This window comes from Dermacentor andersoni, unplaced genomic scaffold, assembly GCF_023375885.2.
Source record: "Dermacentor andersoni unplaced genomic scaffold, qqDerAnde1_hic_scaffold ctg00000044.1, whole genome shotgun sequence".
Lineage (NCBI taxonomy): Eukaryota > Metazoa > Arthropoda > Arachnida > Ixodida > Ixodidae > Dermacentor > Dermacentor andersoni.
The window spans coordinates 733,250-749,343 of NW_027314758.1; the positions used below are offsets into that span (position 1 = coordinate 733,250).

At 40.0% G+C, this 16,094-nt stretch overlaps 1 protein-coding gene across 4 annotated transcripts in view; it reads left to right on the forward strand.

Moving 5' to 3' along the window:
* The window catches only part of LOC140214449 (uncharacterized), a 74,802-nt gene that overhangs the window by 35,076 nt on the left and 23,632 nt on the right, over positions 1–16,094 (forward strand). For 3 of the 4 annotated variants that reach the window (XM_072285809.1, XM_072285806.1, XM_072285808.1), the window contains exons 17-26: positions 1,109–1,245; positions 2,015–2,118; positions 2,678–2,792; positions 3,932–4,002; positions 5,511–5,592; positions 9,842–9,877; positions 10,007–10,060; positions 11,363–11,416; positions 12,291–12,380; positions 15,818–15,895. In XM_072285809.1, coding sequence (XP_072141910.1) covers positions 1,109–1,245; positions 2,015–2,118; positions 2,678–2,792; positions 3,932–4,002; positions 5,511–5,592; positions 9,842–9,877; positions 10,007–10,060; positions 11,363–11,416; positions 12,291–12,380; positions 15,818–15,895 — 821 coding nt within the window. The remainder of the gene's footprint in view (positions 1–1,108; positions 1,246–2,014; positions 2,119–2,677; positions 2,793–3,931; positions 4,003–5,510; positions 5,593–9,841; positions 9,878–10,006; positions 10,061–11,362; positions 11,417–12,290; positions 12,381–15,817; positions 15,896–16,094) is intronic. The other variant, XM_072285807.1, reaches the window with a different exon arrangement.

Genomic DNA, 16,094 nt, shown 5'->3' on the forward strand with positions numbered 1-16,094 from the left:
GAAACATGCAACAAGACTCTGTTGCCATTAGTTCAGCATGTAAAATAACTTAATGTCTGAGTGAATTTTTATAATTAAAGCCTCAAAGTGGCGCATTTTCACTGTCAAAAACTTGTTCTGTTGCCATGTTGTGTGGCAATGGCAGTGACAATAGTTCTGGTGGTAGACTGTTGATAACGCTGTGAATGCGGTTTCAGTTTCGTATGTGATAGTTATCCGCAATCAGTTTTGGACCTGTTATTTAGCAAGATGGTGGGCATTAATATCTGGTAAACGAGATAATCATTCATTATGGAGCTGCTGAAGGCATTTTCACTGGGAGATCATGCATATTCAACAAGCTTACTGTCCCCTGGCACAATCAAGACAGAAGCTGCAGCCATTGGGCTTTTGATTAGGGTTAGCATTGGGGCCAGGTGTATGCATGCTGACCAGTCAGGTTTGTATAGCTGGTGAGGAATAATTTCAGGATCAAATTAATTTTTGTCTGACAGAAATGTATAGGTGCTGGCTAAGACCCTTCAGTTGGGATAGAAAAAAATTCATAATCAAGATAACTGGAGCCGATATAATGGGAGTCTACCGGAAAAAAAAGCAGGTCTATTGCATTACATCTTCAACTGCAGCCTTCAATGATTCAGGATTTGAGATGAAGATGACCAAGATAGGCAGGTGATTGCACTCCATCCTGTTCTTTGGAATGAAGGACCAACAGTACGCTGTGGTGGTTCAGTGCGAAGGCTTCAAGTTTAAAGGGGTGGTCTACAAGTGATGATGCAAAGTGAGGCATTGAAAATACTTACTGCTTTAAGCTTTCATTAAAGTAATAAATTTGACTAAAAATGCATTGGCAGCTACACTATGTAGAATGAATGAGGTTTTTGTGGTATTTTACAGAACACTATCTTGCACCTAATAATTAAAATGTAGCGTGCCTCTAAATATATACACAATCAGGTGGGACAACTGAATACTACAAAGGTTATTGGGCATATGGGCTTGTTTAACAAGATATAACATTGACATTTGCAATATTTTAAGCACATAAAAACAAGAGCAGTTTGAAGTGCTTTTACATGCTTCTTTGGTGTTCACCCACTCTGAACAGCTGATGCAATGTTCCGCTGGAGGCACATAAGCAACAGGGTGTCTGAGCTCGACGACGAATGTGTTCAGAAGGAGATGGAGCTGCAGCGACTGAATGGAGTGTGTTCAAACAATGCCTTGACCATTGAGGCCCTGAAGGTACGCTTACTTTGTAGGCTGAGTTATCACTCGTGAGGCCTGAGGCCACTCATATTCTTGTAGGTCTCTTTGACATGTCTCTTTAACATTGTCCTATGAAGTGCAGTTCGTATAAGGTGAAGTACCAGGAGAGTCATCTACTAGAATATGTCGCAGGATGCTGTGCACTGACGGTTATAAGCATGCACTTCTTCAGAGCTGTTGTATGTGGGACCACCAGCAGTGTTGGGATACTTTCTAGGCTAAGCCGAATAAGAGACTCTGTACCCACAAGATGGGTAGATGAACGAGTTGTAGCAGTTAAAATGAAAAAACAAAACAAAAATAGTAATAAAGCAGCACAATACCAAAAAGCATAACCTAGCTTCCTCAATGTAAAAAGCTACGACATGGCCTGCAGGAAGCTGTCTGTTATGTTTGCAGCCTAGTGATAAGTGAAGTTTAGGACATTTGTAGGGCACACTTATTAAAATGTAAGCAGTGACAATGAAAGAAGTTATGAGGAGTATTTCCACAGAAGCAAGAGTGGTGCAAGTACATTGTCTGGCATTAAGGTATTGCAAGAGACACGATATGAAGGCATTTTATGTATTCATGGTTTCATTGCAAAGTGTAAAGCCATATGTTGTGGGCATAAACCTCCTGCTGATTTACAGTTGAAGCTGATGCTTCAGTGCTGGCAGAGCTTGTTTGTTGTGTTTGTAATGCTGCTGCTCTCTTGGGATGTCAATTTTCTTCTGGCGTAAAAATTTTGTTCAATTGTCTACAGGCCGAGAATGAACGTCTCTATGAGGGCGTGACAAACTTTGAACAGCTTGCATTGGCAAATGCTGATGATCTAGCAGAAGCACAAAGTGAAATTGCATCACTCAAGTAAGTCTCAATGGTGACTGTGTCATGCCATTAACTGTCTTGTCACTTTTGGTAATGTCCTTATGTGACTTGTAATTATTCATACCTAGCTTATCATTAGTGTCATCACCACTAGCTCTAGTGTCTCGTGTGACCTGCCAAAGTGCTGTAGGTTTAGCAGGTACAAATTCGAGTAATGCGAACATGCATGATACGCGGGCATTAAGATGCTTTTCACTGTAGTCGGTTTGCACGTTTGGCAGTTGTCGTGATTCTTATGCGCCCGAGAAGAAATACAAACAAAACTTTTATCTTTGTTCTATGTAGCTTGCTAAGGCCAGACATAGTCTCACTGCTTGTTGCTTAAATTTGATCTGGGACAACCGCTACTACCTGCAGCTATGCTGAGGCTTGTCAAAATAATCTGCTCGCATGCTCAGCTCTTGGCATGGCAGAAGGTATGACTGTGCCAACGGCATGCTTAAGCACAAGAGAGCGCTCAAACTTTAACCCTGCCAAGCTCGCACGCAAGCTTGTGCTAATGGCACCGCTGCATGCTCGGCTGTGCGCATGCCACCAGGGAGGCCCTAGCCGCAGCCAAGATGGAGGCTGTTCCAGTGGAAGAGCGTGAAAAGGCTGTCCTACTGCTTCTCGAGAAGGAGACACAGGTTTCCCAGTTGGAAGAGAAGCTGAAGGTAGACTTACTTTTGACTTCACTTGCTTGCAGAAAGTGTGATTGCATGGTGGCAAGGTGATGGTGTGACAAGATTTGAGATAGGAGACTGAAGCCCATTGTCCTGTTTTTCGGGCTTTGAATTTCTTACTCGCTTTGCGACCATAGTTCGGAAGGGAAAGGTTATCTTGTAACTGCAGCATCTGCATTTTTGAAGCTGCCGTGGTTGCTTCAGACAATTTCTGAAGGTAAAGTAGTTGTACTATGTTGCCCGTACATCTGTCAAAAGAAACACCGCCACTGCATGCATCACCCCAGCTGACTCCAGAGTGTCTAGTCAACCTCCTGTTGGCATCTGCATTGCTCATAAGTTCTGGTAGATCAGACAAATTTTTGTTCTCAACGTCCAAATCCACGCATATTATTGGCATAGCCAGGATAAGTCATTTGTGCATCTCAGTCTGTGGTTTTGTTTCTTTTGAACACTGGTGTATGCAGACAGCAGTTGTTTCTAAACAGCCAAATAAAACAAGATAATTGTGTGCATTTCAGCTTGTGCTATCCTTGATCGAGTTTAAAAGTTAGCTGTCGTATAGTTGCTGTTACAGTAGCTGAGCAACACAACCAATGTCAAAGAAGTGTTAGTGTTATTGGCTGGTGCTAAGCTTATATCACATGTGCACGTTCGCAAACAGCAGGGTAGTCCTTTGTGATGGACTAATGTATGCCCAGGCACGAAATGTGAAAGTTGATATGTATTTCACTGTTTATGCTGCTTTAATGAAACCTCTAGGAGGTAAGCTTGGCAGTATGCAGAATTTTGTATTGACATGCATTGACTGATTATTTCCATGCTTTGGCTGAAGGCTTGCATGTTAGCACATTTGTGACTGTTGCTTCTGCAGCACTTTGCTTATGATAAGTACCATCAGTGAACTGTCTGTGTCAAGTCCTGCATGCCACCACAGATGTTTATGTGTGCTACTGCATGCTTTGGTATTGAACAACTTGAAATTGTGTAGACACATGCCACCTTACTTTCTGAAAGCAGTCATTTTATTTTTAAAAATATTTTTGTATCGTACCTGGATTCATTATCATCTGTGATAATATACTCATTTTAGAGGCTAAGATATGTTAATTTCTGTGGGAAACCACTAGGAGATGGAAGGCGCACTGTCCAACCTCAAGCAGGAAAAGGAGGCAGCATGCGAGACTGCACAGTTTATCAGGTCTGTCATGTATCATTTTCTCTTCACTGTATTGATTTATTGCATTGTTTGTTTCTTGATTTGTTTGTTTGTTTGTTCATTCATTTCCTGAGATCAAAGTCAGCACATAAAACAAGATTAGGAAACACAGAGAAGTACTTGTCGTTCTTTCAACATTCCGTCTCACGTGCTGAATTCTGCCTCGCATGCTATGATATTCAAAACCTTAGTATTATGTCCTTTTAGAAGTCATTCACTTGTTTGCTTCAGGGACCGTGCAGGCATTTTCAAGTACTATTACAAGCTTGATTCACTTAGGGGAACTTCTATGCTTTTCATGTAACCGCAGTATTAAATGAATTTTGCCAGCATGCTGTGAACATCGGAGAGATCGAGATCCATAGACATTGTAGCTGGGAAAATATAATAGCGAGGAAACCATGAGCAGGGGTCTGCTGTATTTAGCAGCATATGTATCCACAGCAGTTAGATCTGGCATTCAGGAGGCACGTGATGCTCTTTACAGATCTTTGTTGTGAAGTACGTGGACTGTTTAGACTGAAGGACACCGAAGTTTTAAGTGATGTAGCCCTTTCTTGGCCAAATTGTTTTTTAGAAAAACACTAAACCTTTCTGAATTTTCGAGGGACTGATTCATAGGGAACAGTTTTCGTTATTGCAGTATTAGCAATTCATTTGTTGTTCTCTTTTATCTGTTACTGTCAATTTTTCAATGTTATTGAACTGCAGAAAGCACAGCTACAGAAATAGTTTATTAAGCTTGGAATTTCTTGGTACAGAACTCAACCATGCTTTCATTGTCCTCCATGTGAAACATCATTTCTGGTACTGCGAAGAAAGAAAATCTAATAGGCACTTGTGGCAAAGTGTTTTTGATAAGCCACATCCATGCAAAAGAGGCCACCAGAGTCTCAAAATCCTCCTCGTAATCATCATCATCAGTACTAAATTCAAGCTCTGAGCATGTCTCACTAAAGCTTTCCAGGTTTAATCACTTGCTTACGGTGAAGAAATGCCCAAAAACACTGTGACTACGGCACTAAAAAAGGTGGCTGTTGTTGCAGAAGCTACTTTACGGTGAGCTGCCATTCTTAAAACCCAGGAAATCTAGACTATCTCTGCATTTCTACCAACCGCACTCTGGTGCCATCTGCTAGTAGCATAGTATTCACACCAAAATGATGCAATGACTGCCGCTCGTCTGTGGCACTCAGCAGATGAAAGGAAATCCTAGGATGCACGAGACTCCTCACTGGCATATATCTCAGGGAATGGCTAGACGAATCACTCATCCTTGGCATGGAAAGGGTTAAGTTCGACTAGACTTGAACTGTGTTTTCTGAATAACAAGATGGCAAAGTGGTAGTAAAAGAGGATGTTTTTAAGCACATTGTTTCTAAATCATTTTATAACTGAAGCTTCTCACAGCCAACAAAAAGTAGTACTGCGGGATGTGTAACTGGGAACTTTTGTGTCACAAATAGCAGCGGGGGTTCCCTTTGTTGCAGTGATGCCAATGAGGACTTGAAGAATGCCATGCTGAGCCTCGCTGAAGAGCTTACCGAGGAGCGAAAACAGAAAGAGGAGAGAGTGAGCTTATTCTGTCTCAGTAACTCATGCAGTCTGTAGTGTCTCTTGTGGCATCTGAGAAGGGAACAGCAGTGGTGTGAACAGTGATGTCTAGAAAGATATTTTGATCGATACATTCATGTACAGGCTATTACATGTAACTAGAACCAAACTTTAAGAATGGAATGGCACACATTAGATCAACAAGACCAATGCTATATTCTTGACCGTCATCTTGAGTTACTCTGACTATTTTTTGAAGTGGGATCAGTGAGTTAACTAGCGGGCGCTCAAAAACACCCAATGAAGTTGTTTCCTTGTGACATTATGGCTTTAAGGAAAGCCCATGAAGTACGTAGAACCTCGTTGATACATTCCCATTGTGTACATTTTCCCAGCACCAACGTTCGTAATTGAGAACACAAATAATGACCCAGTAGGGTTACGCTCGATTTTTACCAGTTCGTACGTTGCCAGAAAACACAATTTTTCGGCACCAATATTCAGTATGTCGCCAAACAGCAATCGTATGTCAGGTTTTCCGGCCACTAGATCCCATGTAAAAAAAAATGTGCAAGGTGCATGCGATTGAGAACACCTTCACCTAAATACTCACCTGCCCATCTCACGTGAAAGTGCCAGCACAAACTCAGTTTCTCATTTTTCTACCCGCAAATCTTCTCTGGGGTCGTCGCATGCGGCATTCAACGCTATCACCGCCAATCCCATTGCGATAAGCATCTTCGGCTGTCATATTCACAGTGTGTGGTGCCGTCAAAAGCATAACGCACACTTTTAATAGACGATCTGAAGTGCCGCCATTCCCTGCTGGAGACTGCGATCGTACCATACGTTCTCCAGCCACTAGATGCCACATGGACAAGAAAAGGTGTGGGGCACGCACGATTGAGAACTGTATATAGCTGCCCATCTTGCGTGAAAACGACAGCGCGCATGGTTTCTTATTTCGGTACCAGCAAATCTCCGCCAGACCTATACCTGTCTATATTGCAGCATGTGATGCATAGTGCCATTGGTAGCTTACATACTGCACGCCTTTAGAAGGAGATAATCGAAATGCTGCCTTCCCCCTTTGGGAGCTATGCAAAGGGGGAAGGCAGCTGGGGAGGATCAGGTAACAGCAGATTTGCTGAAGGATGGTGGGCAGATTGTTCTAGAAAAACTGGCCACCCTGTATACACAATGCCTCAAGACCTCGACCGTACCGGAATCTTGGAAGAACGCTAACATAATCCTAATCCATAAGAAAGGCGACGCCAAAGACTTGAAAAATTATAGACCGATCAGCTTACTGTCCGTTGCCTACAAAGTATTTACTAAGGTAATTGCAAATAGAATCCGGAACACCTTAGACTTCCGTCAACCAAAGGACCAGGCAGGATTCCGTAAAGGCTACTCAACAATAGATCACATTCACACTATCAATCAGGTGATAGAGAAATGTGTGGAATATAACCAACCATTATATATAGCTTTCATTGATTACGAGAAAGCGTTTGATTCAGTCGAAACCTCGGCAGTCATGGAGGCATTGCGGAATCAGGGTGTAGACGAGCCGTATGTAAAAATACTGAAAGATATCTATAGCGGCTCCACAGCCACTGTACTCCTCCATAAAGAAAGCAACAAAATCCCAATAAAGAAAGGCGTCAGGCAGGGAGATACGATCTCTCCAATGCTATTCACAGCGTGTTTACAGGAGGTATTCAGAGACCTGGATTGGGAAGAATTGGGGATAAGAGTAAATGGAGAATACCTTAGTAACTTGCGCTTCGCTGATGATATTGCCTTGCTTAGTAACTCAGGGGACCAACTGCAATGCATGCTCACTGATCTGGAGAGGCAGAGCAGAAGGGTGGGACTAAAAATGAATCTGCAGAAAACTAAAGTAATGTTTAACAGTCTCGGAAGGGAACAGCAGTTTACGATAGGTAGCGAGGCACTGGAAATGGTAAGAGAATATATCTACTTAGGACAGGTAGTGACTGCTGATCCAGATCATGAGAGTGAAATAATCAGAAGAATAAGAATGGGCTGGGGTGCGTTTGGCAGGCATTCGCAGATCATGAACAGCAGGTTGCCATTATCCCTCAAGAGAAAAGTGTATAACAGCTGTGTCTTACCAGTACTTACGCACGGAGCAGAAACCTGGAGGCTTACGAAAAGGGTTCTACTTAAATTGAGGACGACGCAACGAGCTATGGAAAGAAGAATGATAGGTGTAACGTTAAGGGATAAGAAAAGAGCAGATTGGGTGAGGGAACAAACGCGCGTTAATGACATCTTAGTTGAAATCAAGAAAAAGAAATGGGCATGGGCAGGACATGTAATGAGGAGGGAAGATAACCGATGGTCATTAAGGGTTACGGACTGGATTCCGAGGGAAGGGAAGCGTAGCAGGGGGCGACAGAAAGTTAGGTGGGCAGATGAGATTAGGAAGTTTGGAGGGTCAACATGGCCACAATTAGCACATGACCGGGGTAGTTGGAGAAGTATGGGAGAGGCCTTTGCCCTGCAGTGGGCGTAATCAGGCTGATGATGATGATGATGAATCGAAATGCACCGCTGTTCCCTGCTGCAGGCGTTGCGATTTGGGCACCACATTTCGCATCGGTGGCATCCGGCATTGCCCACCAGCTTGACTTCGTTTTGGTTTCCCGTTGCCCTCGTAAAACACCACAGAATAGAAAAACAATGAAATGCATCCTGAACTGTCAAAGCACCACCAGTTCAACATGCCTCAGTGTCTCATGCCACAACAATCTACGTAACGCTTTGCATTACGTAGATGTCAACTACAGTTGAGTTTGTGAAATTTCTTTAGTTACTTCGTATTGTACGTTTTCTCGGTTAGTATGTCTTTTCTGGTGTTTTTTGAAAATTGTAAATGAGGGTCTGCTGTATACAAAAATGGCATAACTGTGCTGCCATACTTCTGGAGCCTGCAGCTTAAAGCCTCCAGCTATTAAATATTAATATATTTAATATATCAATACTAAAGCCTGCAGCTGCACCACTAAAAAAAGAAAGCAAGTGGCTGCAGCAGCCAGTGTACATCAGCACCTTCAGTTCAGATATCAAAATCCGCCACTGTCCTAAATGATGAGAGGCCAGCGCTGGTCTCAAATGCAAACACTTGTTGGCATTCTTTGATGACTGCCATGTGAAAAGGCTTTGTTTTTTTCAGAACAAGATTGAGAGGGCCACCATCCAGGCATAAAAAAATGTAGTTATGTTATCTTTCTAATACATTGCAGGCTTTCTTCAGAGCCTACAAAAAAGAGCTACATAAAAAATAACCTTACTGGGTTTTTCCAAACACACTTTACAAATTTTCAAATACGACATGTCCGGACGCTGGCGTAAAAAGAAAAGTTTTTTTTCTCTCTCTCTCCTAATATGAGTATTCAAAAAATTTTGCATTAATAGAATGAACTAATCACTCTTCAAAAACAGTCTGAGTAACTCAAGACAACCGCAAACAATACATAGATTAGGGGGGTGGGGTATATGTATAAGTGAACCATCGGTTATTCTTCACGAGAAAGAATTCCGGTATTTATATCAGTCCTGATAGTGTACACTTTTTTCATTACATCATCGAAGTGCACCATTTGTCCTGTGCATGTCTGGATCTTTAGAATTTAATTTCAGTATATATGTGTGATCTAACCGAATAAAATATCAATTGTGAGTCAGCACCGTGTTGACGTGTTTTTCTTCCTTTTGTCTGTGTTGCTTTTGTGCTTTTGCATTTGTACAGCAAATATACTGTTAACCTCGTTTGTCTAAGGTATGCCATGGTATATTTAAAGTTTGTTTCTATTTACGTGGGTCACATGGTATAAGGTAAACCTGTATTGGCTCCACGGAAAGGAAGTATCACTGCTGAGAAAAAATTTGTTAGTGTCTCACTGTGCCATGAAATGATGCTGGAAATTAGAGGTAGCAGGCAGGAACTTATTTGAACATGCACTGTTACTTGATGTTTCATGGCATTCTCTGCTTTCTTTTTTCGCAATTCAGACACCAAAACCGTTATTGTTATTGATTCCTTGTGCTCTTATTAGTAAAGAAGATATGCACTGAAATATAAGCACTGTCTTTTGGGACCACATTTGAGTAATTTTGTGGTAGTGAAGTCAAATTGCATTTTTAGGGTGTAAGCATTTGGTCTGAGTTAGAAACTCATTCATTCAGTTAAGAAGACCATAAAATGTTCTTTTTTGTTGTAAATTTCACTTTACAGGTTGATAATGATGCACAAACAGAGGAGACCGAAATGGTAATTTTTTGTTGACTTCTAAACTTTTTCTTCAGTTTTCACTTGTTGAGCTGAAATGTTATTTTTATTTTTAGAGATATTTTAATGTTTTTATTGATAAAAAAAATTTCTGGGTTGTATCTCCCAAAGGTTGACTGTGACTTGCAGACTGATGACATAGCTGAAGTAAATTTGCAGCCAAAGGTCAGTTTGCATCTGCAATTCAGTGGTTTCAGCATGGTTTTTTGTAGCATTTTTAGTGTGGTTGAGGGGGGGGGGCTATTTTAAAAGTCATTTGTTCAGTAATTCCTCCTGAGCTTAAGTTTATGAGCACAGTTTCTAGCCACAACAGCTGCATTTCAATCCAACTGCAATGCAAAAGGTCTAGTTTTAAATATAAGTACATGTACACATACAAGGCCACTGGTTGTCGAAGGAATCTGTGGAGTCCTGTAATTAGCCAAGTGGTAGCATTGGGATGTGCAGTGCTCAATGCGCTTGTAGAAAATTGTACAACGCAATCAAGTTTGTTCGCTTTATAAGGTTGGCAATACTGAACTGTGAACACCTCATGAATGAGACCTCTAACTGCTCTCCTTAGCACCTCAATGTAAAATGTTCTGGCTACGCCCTTTCATAAAGTTTATCATGATCCTTATCTATGCAATTCAACTGATCTCCTCCCCCCCCTCCCTCCATGGCATTGCTCATTCGGGCGAAATTCGAAAGACTGGCATTTTACAATAAAATCACCTCACTATTGTACTCTCACATACCTTGCACAGTCACATTAGATATAAGAGTTAATATCACTATGGAATTGGTAATGATAGTAACAATACAGGATCATAACTAATGGGTGAATGCATTGTATAACTTCTTGTTGTATTTTCTCTTCTACATTGAGGTCTGCTGTCAAAGGGAACACGCGAGCGTAAAGTGTGTACAATGTTTTCCCCTGGCAAGCATTTAATTGCCTGGCATTGGAGCTGGTCACTTGAGGTTGATGGTGCCGGAATTTTTCTACACACCTGTGGAGTACATTGGCATATCTTAAAGCCGGCACTTGAAAATAGAATGCCAGCAAAATGAGAGCCATTTAATGGGGTGCTCCCTTTAATAATGGACAGTGCTGTACATGCATGCAGTTGCACTTTCATTCAGTGTATCCACTTGTATGTTTGTTTGTTTGCTTATACTGTCACCCACATGAAATAGTCATTACAGGAGTGGTAATACAGAGCATAAGAACATGCAATATCTTGATTTCATAGAAAACATAATTGTTCCCAATCATAGACAATATTGTTTGCAATTGTAGTAAAGACAAGCACAACTTATGGCCACTGCTCCACCGAATACGTGGAGGATGTGCAATTGACAATGTTTTTGAATGCAGTCTGCCTTGACTAGTTCCCATTTTATCTGTCTTGTTCTTATCTGGGTTTACTGCTTGAAATATACAGGAGCGTGTAAACATCACACTCACAGATCATCTCTGTGCAGGTTGATTGCGAAGTGCAGACAGCCGACACAGGTGATGAGGAAATCCTGTCTAAGGTAAGCTACTAGTTATCACAACTGCCTTACTGTTTGCTTCACAAGTCTATCAAACTAGCTTTAGGGCTGCTCAGGTGTAAGAGCCAGGAATATGACTCTGTGGTTATCAACCAGAATAGCCATTGTGACTGTTCTGTGTGGCCGGACTTTTATATCAAGAGGGAAGCGAGCCTTCCTTTCTTTTATTGCTTTCTGTTTCACTGACCCCCCGCGGACTCTGAGCTGTGCACGAGAGAAAGGACCCACTCCCTCCGTTCGGTTCCTGGAAGTAACCCAGTGACGATGGTTTGAGGTGTCGGGTCATGTTCCCAGGGCCTGGGGAATGGCAACAGGGAACAACTGTGGTTCGAAAAACATGGGACGGGCAGACTCACCCTACTGGGCCTAGACACAGGACCACCTTTTTACGGGCCAAAAAACTGAACATTTTCTGTATTTTTAACTTTGCTTTTTTAACCTTCTTAGTGTAATTAAAGTTTGTTCTAAATGTTTAACTGTGTTTGACCTGTTATTTAGCTGGACGGCAGACACTTTGAGCCCGTCAATTGCGATCCGTGAGGCCTGTACAGTGGCAGTTTCCTAATTAGCATATAAAACCAGAACACTTTGTCTGTATTTACAAGCAGTTTATTAGGCATTCTTGTTTTACTTGCCTCTCTTTCTTTTTTACCTTATGTTTGCATTTATGTAAAATAATATATGATCTGTTACTGTAAGCTAGGTGCAATGTAAAAGAGAAAAAATGTAAGAACCCTGACTTTGTCTGCTGAATTTTTCTCTAGGGTATAATATCTGGTCAAAATTTTTTGCATAGTGTTGGGGCACATGTAAATGGCTGCACCATATGACTGAGTGTGTGTTCTTTAATTTCCAGCTTGCAGGTGCACAACTTGAACTAAACCGACTGAACCTGTCTTTACGCCGGCTCAACTTTGAGAAAGAAGCTGTTGACAAGAGCCACAAGGTCAGTGGACCATGCCACTTTATTTCTTTTCTTCATTTTAAAGTTTTGATTTGTTATTCTGATATTTCAATAACATCAAGCATATGAAAGCTTGTGGTTACAAGCTTGCATTGTATCATCAGTATTGGTACATTAATTCTTCAAGGGGGGATGCAGCACTGATAGCTCAACTTTCAAGCTGACATACTAATTTAATGAAATTTGGCAGGAGCCTGTCTTCTTGTCATTAGAACATGTACTAAAGATGATTACCTCAGCTGTAATAGAAAAAAGTATTATGCCTATCCTATTGAGTGTGTCATCTCAGGAAAACTATAATTTTAAATGTTATAAAGTTAGGTAAAATTTTTCTGAATAGATATCTTCTGGGTGCCCTTTATCACTGGATAGGGGCAGCTGCTTGCAATTTTATGCCATCTTCCATACAAGCTACATCACTTGTATACTAATATTTTTTTGTTGTTACTGTGATACAGAAATCTGTACCTTTTTCCTTGATAGAAGCAATTTAGAAATTTGAGATGTCCATAGTCTTATTCCTTACAAATTTTGAGCCTAAAAGCAATCTTACAGTTTTCACTTTTGCAGTTTTAAAGTGATAGTTTAAATATTTTGTGTGAATTGGTCGTGCAAACTCAGAAAAATGGTTTCAAAGATCTCAAAACATGGCAAAATACAGACAAATATCAAGTAAAAAAAATAAAGCTCATTTTTTCTTTTCTGTCGTGCAGATAATAAGCAATTGAATTTGGCGAGGAGCCTTTTCATATGCTTAGAAATACAAAGCAAACAAAATTAGAAAATGCTTATTTCTCAGAAAAATTGTGATTTTAGCTGTGCATCCACCCTTAATTCATTTCTGTAGCGCTGTTGTCAAACCTCATAAAAGAGAAACATGGCTGTACTTATTTTCATGCTGTGAATCTGGACTCGATACAACACTTGGTTATTGCATTTGGTTCAACTTTTGTTTAATGAGAATTATTTGTTCTTAAAGTAAAAAAATTACACCAGTTATATTTGACTTGCCACATATGTAATTATTTCCACCTCTTGCTTAAATCTATACCTGCTAATATGTGAACATTAAAATTCTTAAATATTCTGCAGACATGGGGGGAGGAGGAGAGCAAGTATAGGCAAGCATTTTTATGTCATGTGTAGTGTTCACACCAAAGAATAAAACTATTAACACTGATTTTTAGTTGAAATATTGTACCAACTACATTGCACACAATTCAGAAATAAGATTTCTGGTGTTGTAATTCGAGAGAATATGATGTGGTTAGAACACATCCACTATTTATCCACTGAAGTAGCGCTTTCTATAGGCATAATAAATAAATGTCATTATGCATCACTCATATGAGTAAAGTTGCTATTGTATTACTCTCTTATTCAGTCTTATTTTCATTATTGTATACTAGTATGAGGAATGATTACAGAAACTAACCTAATGATATTTTCTATATTTCAGAAAAGAGCTGTACGTGCTATTGAAACTTTGTCACTTTGTGAAAGCACAATAAGATTGTTTTTAAAATGTAGCCTGATGAATAGTCAGAAATGATAAAAAAAATTTTGAGCAAAGATACTTAAATGTCAACACACTCTACAATTTTCAACATAACCACTATAAATCTGACACGAGCAGAATTATGGCTTTCAAAATCGTTCACTTGTCATACCTTGTACCTTTAGTGCTGACCCAAAAATCGATTTTCTAATTAGGGAACATTCAAATGATAACCTTCCTTCATATCATTTAAATAGTTTGCTGTTAGAAGAGATGCAATTTCCAGTATCTTAATCTTTGACTTGATTTCTTCTTCCGTGACCTTGTTATGATTTCTCTATATGCAATAAATGTATTGCTACTACCAATGACTGATTTTTTTAACTATTGTTTTGCATACTATGCAATGATTTGCATTGCTCGTATGTGTTTTAGCTTCGTACATGTTATACTTGCATTTGTTATTATTACATGCAACATAAAACATGTTTGAATTCCTCTTAGTGACTTTGTGAATATTATATAATTTATACATAATATTTTGTAAATCTTATGCTGCAACCGCTTGTGCTTACTGAGGATAGACTGGGACTTTGCCAGGTGTTGGAAAACAGCTTTAGCGCTATCTTCCTCAGTTTGCAGTGTATACTGTGAGCCGAAATGAAAAGTTGTTCTTGTTGTTGTATTTGGTGTAGGCAAAGACTGCTTCGCTCTAAAAAGAGTTTTGTGAAAAAGGGGGGTGCAATGTCATCAGCGTCCAAAACCAAGAGGCATTCCCAACAAATAACAGCATTAGGGAAGCCATCTTTGCCAGTAAGGATCAAATGTTTACTAGTAATAGTGCTAGAAAGCTGTAGAGGGTCATTGGGAAGCAACTTTGAAGCTTATGGGCATACTATAGGGTGTTTGCAGTTGATAAACTAGTACAAATCATTTCGTCTTAAGAAGAAGCTTTAGCTTGGAGCCAACTCCAGTTTCCCTATGGACATGCATGTGGAATGTAGAAATGCTTTTATGTAACAGCTGCTGGACCGATTTTAAATGAAATTTGTTGCATTTGACAGAGAAAGTTCAATTCTAGTGGCTCTAGGAAGCAGAATTCTGATTACTTAAGGCCTATATTTTTGAACAAGAATTTCTAAAAGCTGGCAAGTTTCAGAAAAATACAAGCATAAAGTTTAGAAGTCCATAAGTTTGCAGCAGAGCAAATATAGGGATTCTGTAAAGTGCATCCCTTAGAATGTGATATATGAATTTACACCTTATGTGAAATTGTTACAATGCCTATGAGGGTTTCGAAAAAGTTCTAGTACTCACAAATTAGTGGTCTTGTGAGCAGTTGGTTACTAGTACATCAAATTTGTTCACTTTAGAGCTATGTGAGGTGGAGTTTATAGAAATATATATTTTCCCGGAGCTGAATTACTGGTTTGTGAACTTGATAATGAATTCTTTTTAAAATTTTTGCAACTTTCAACAATTTTGGTAAAAGAATTGATAGCCCGCATAAAGTATCTGCTTACTGCAGTAAGTAGATCCGGTCCTTTTTTTTCTTCTTTTTTTACCTCCCTCATCAAATTTGGTGCAGCGGTGTGGTCAAACAATTTTTCTCTGTTCTCATGTATTTAGGTAGGAGTTCTCAAGTTAAAGCTTATTGTAAAAAAGAACCATGAGGTCAGAATAATCAGGGGCCCACTGATACAGTGCCTGTTAGTCTTTGCCTTGGGATGTGAATCAAGAGTCATGATTCATTGTATCAAAGTTCAGCTTGAAATATGTCAAAGAAGGTAGCTTTTGTTTCATTGAATGTGTTTGTTGACCAACACCAGCTATATCTTGTCATTTGAGTCTCGTAGCAGTGAACCTACATTTTGTTTGTGCCAATAAATGGTGCTTATTACAGTTCTTTGACATGTTCCAGGGTTGTGAAGGTATGAGAGCAAGGGAGCAAGAAGCCCGTCTGGCCCTGGAAAAGAGGGTGGAGGAACTGGCGAACCAGGTACACTATTAGTCTCTGGTGGTTTCAACTTGAGCACTCGGTTGAGTCTGATGTTGGGTGGTCCAAGATAAGACTTATTCATGTTCTCATTGGCCAAAGTACCAGAATATCTTAACAGAGTCTAATATTTGGTTGGCTGATTTAAACATATTGAATGAAACAGCACAAAGAGGAATGATGGTGAAAATGAAAAAAAAAA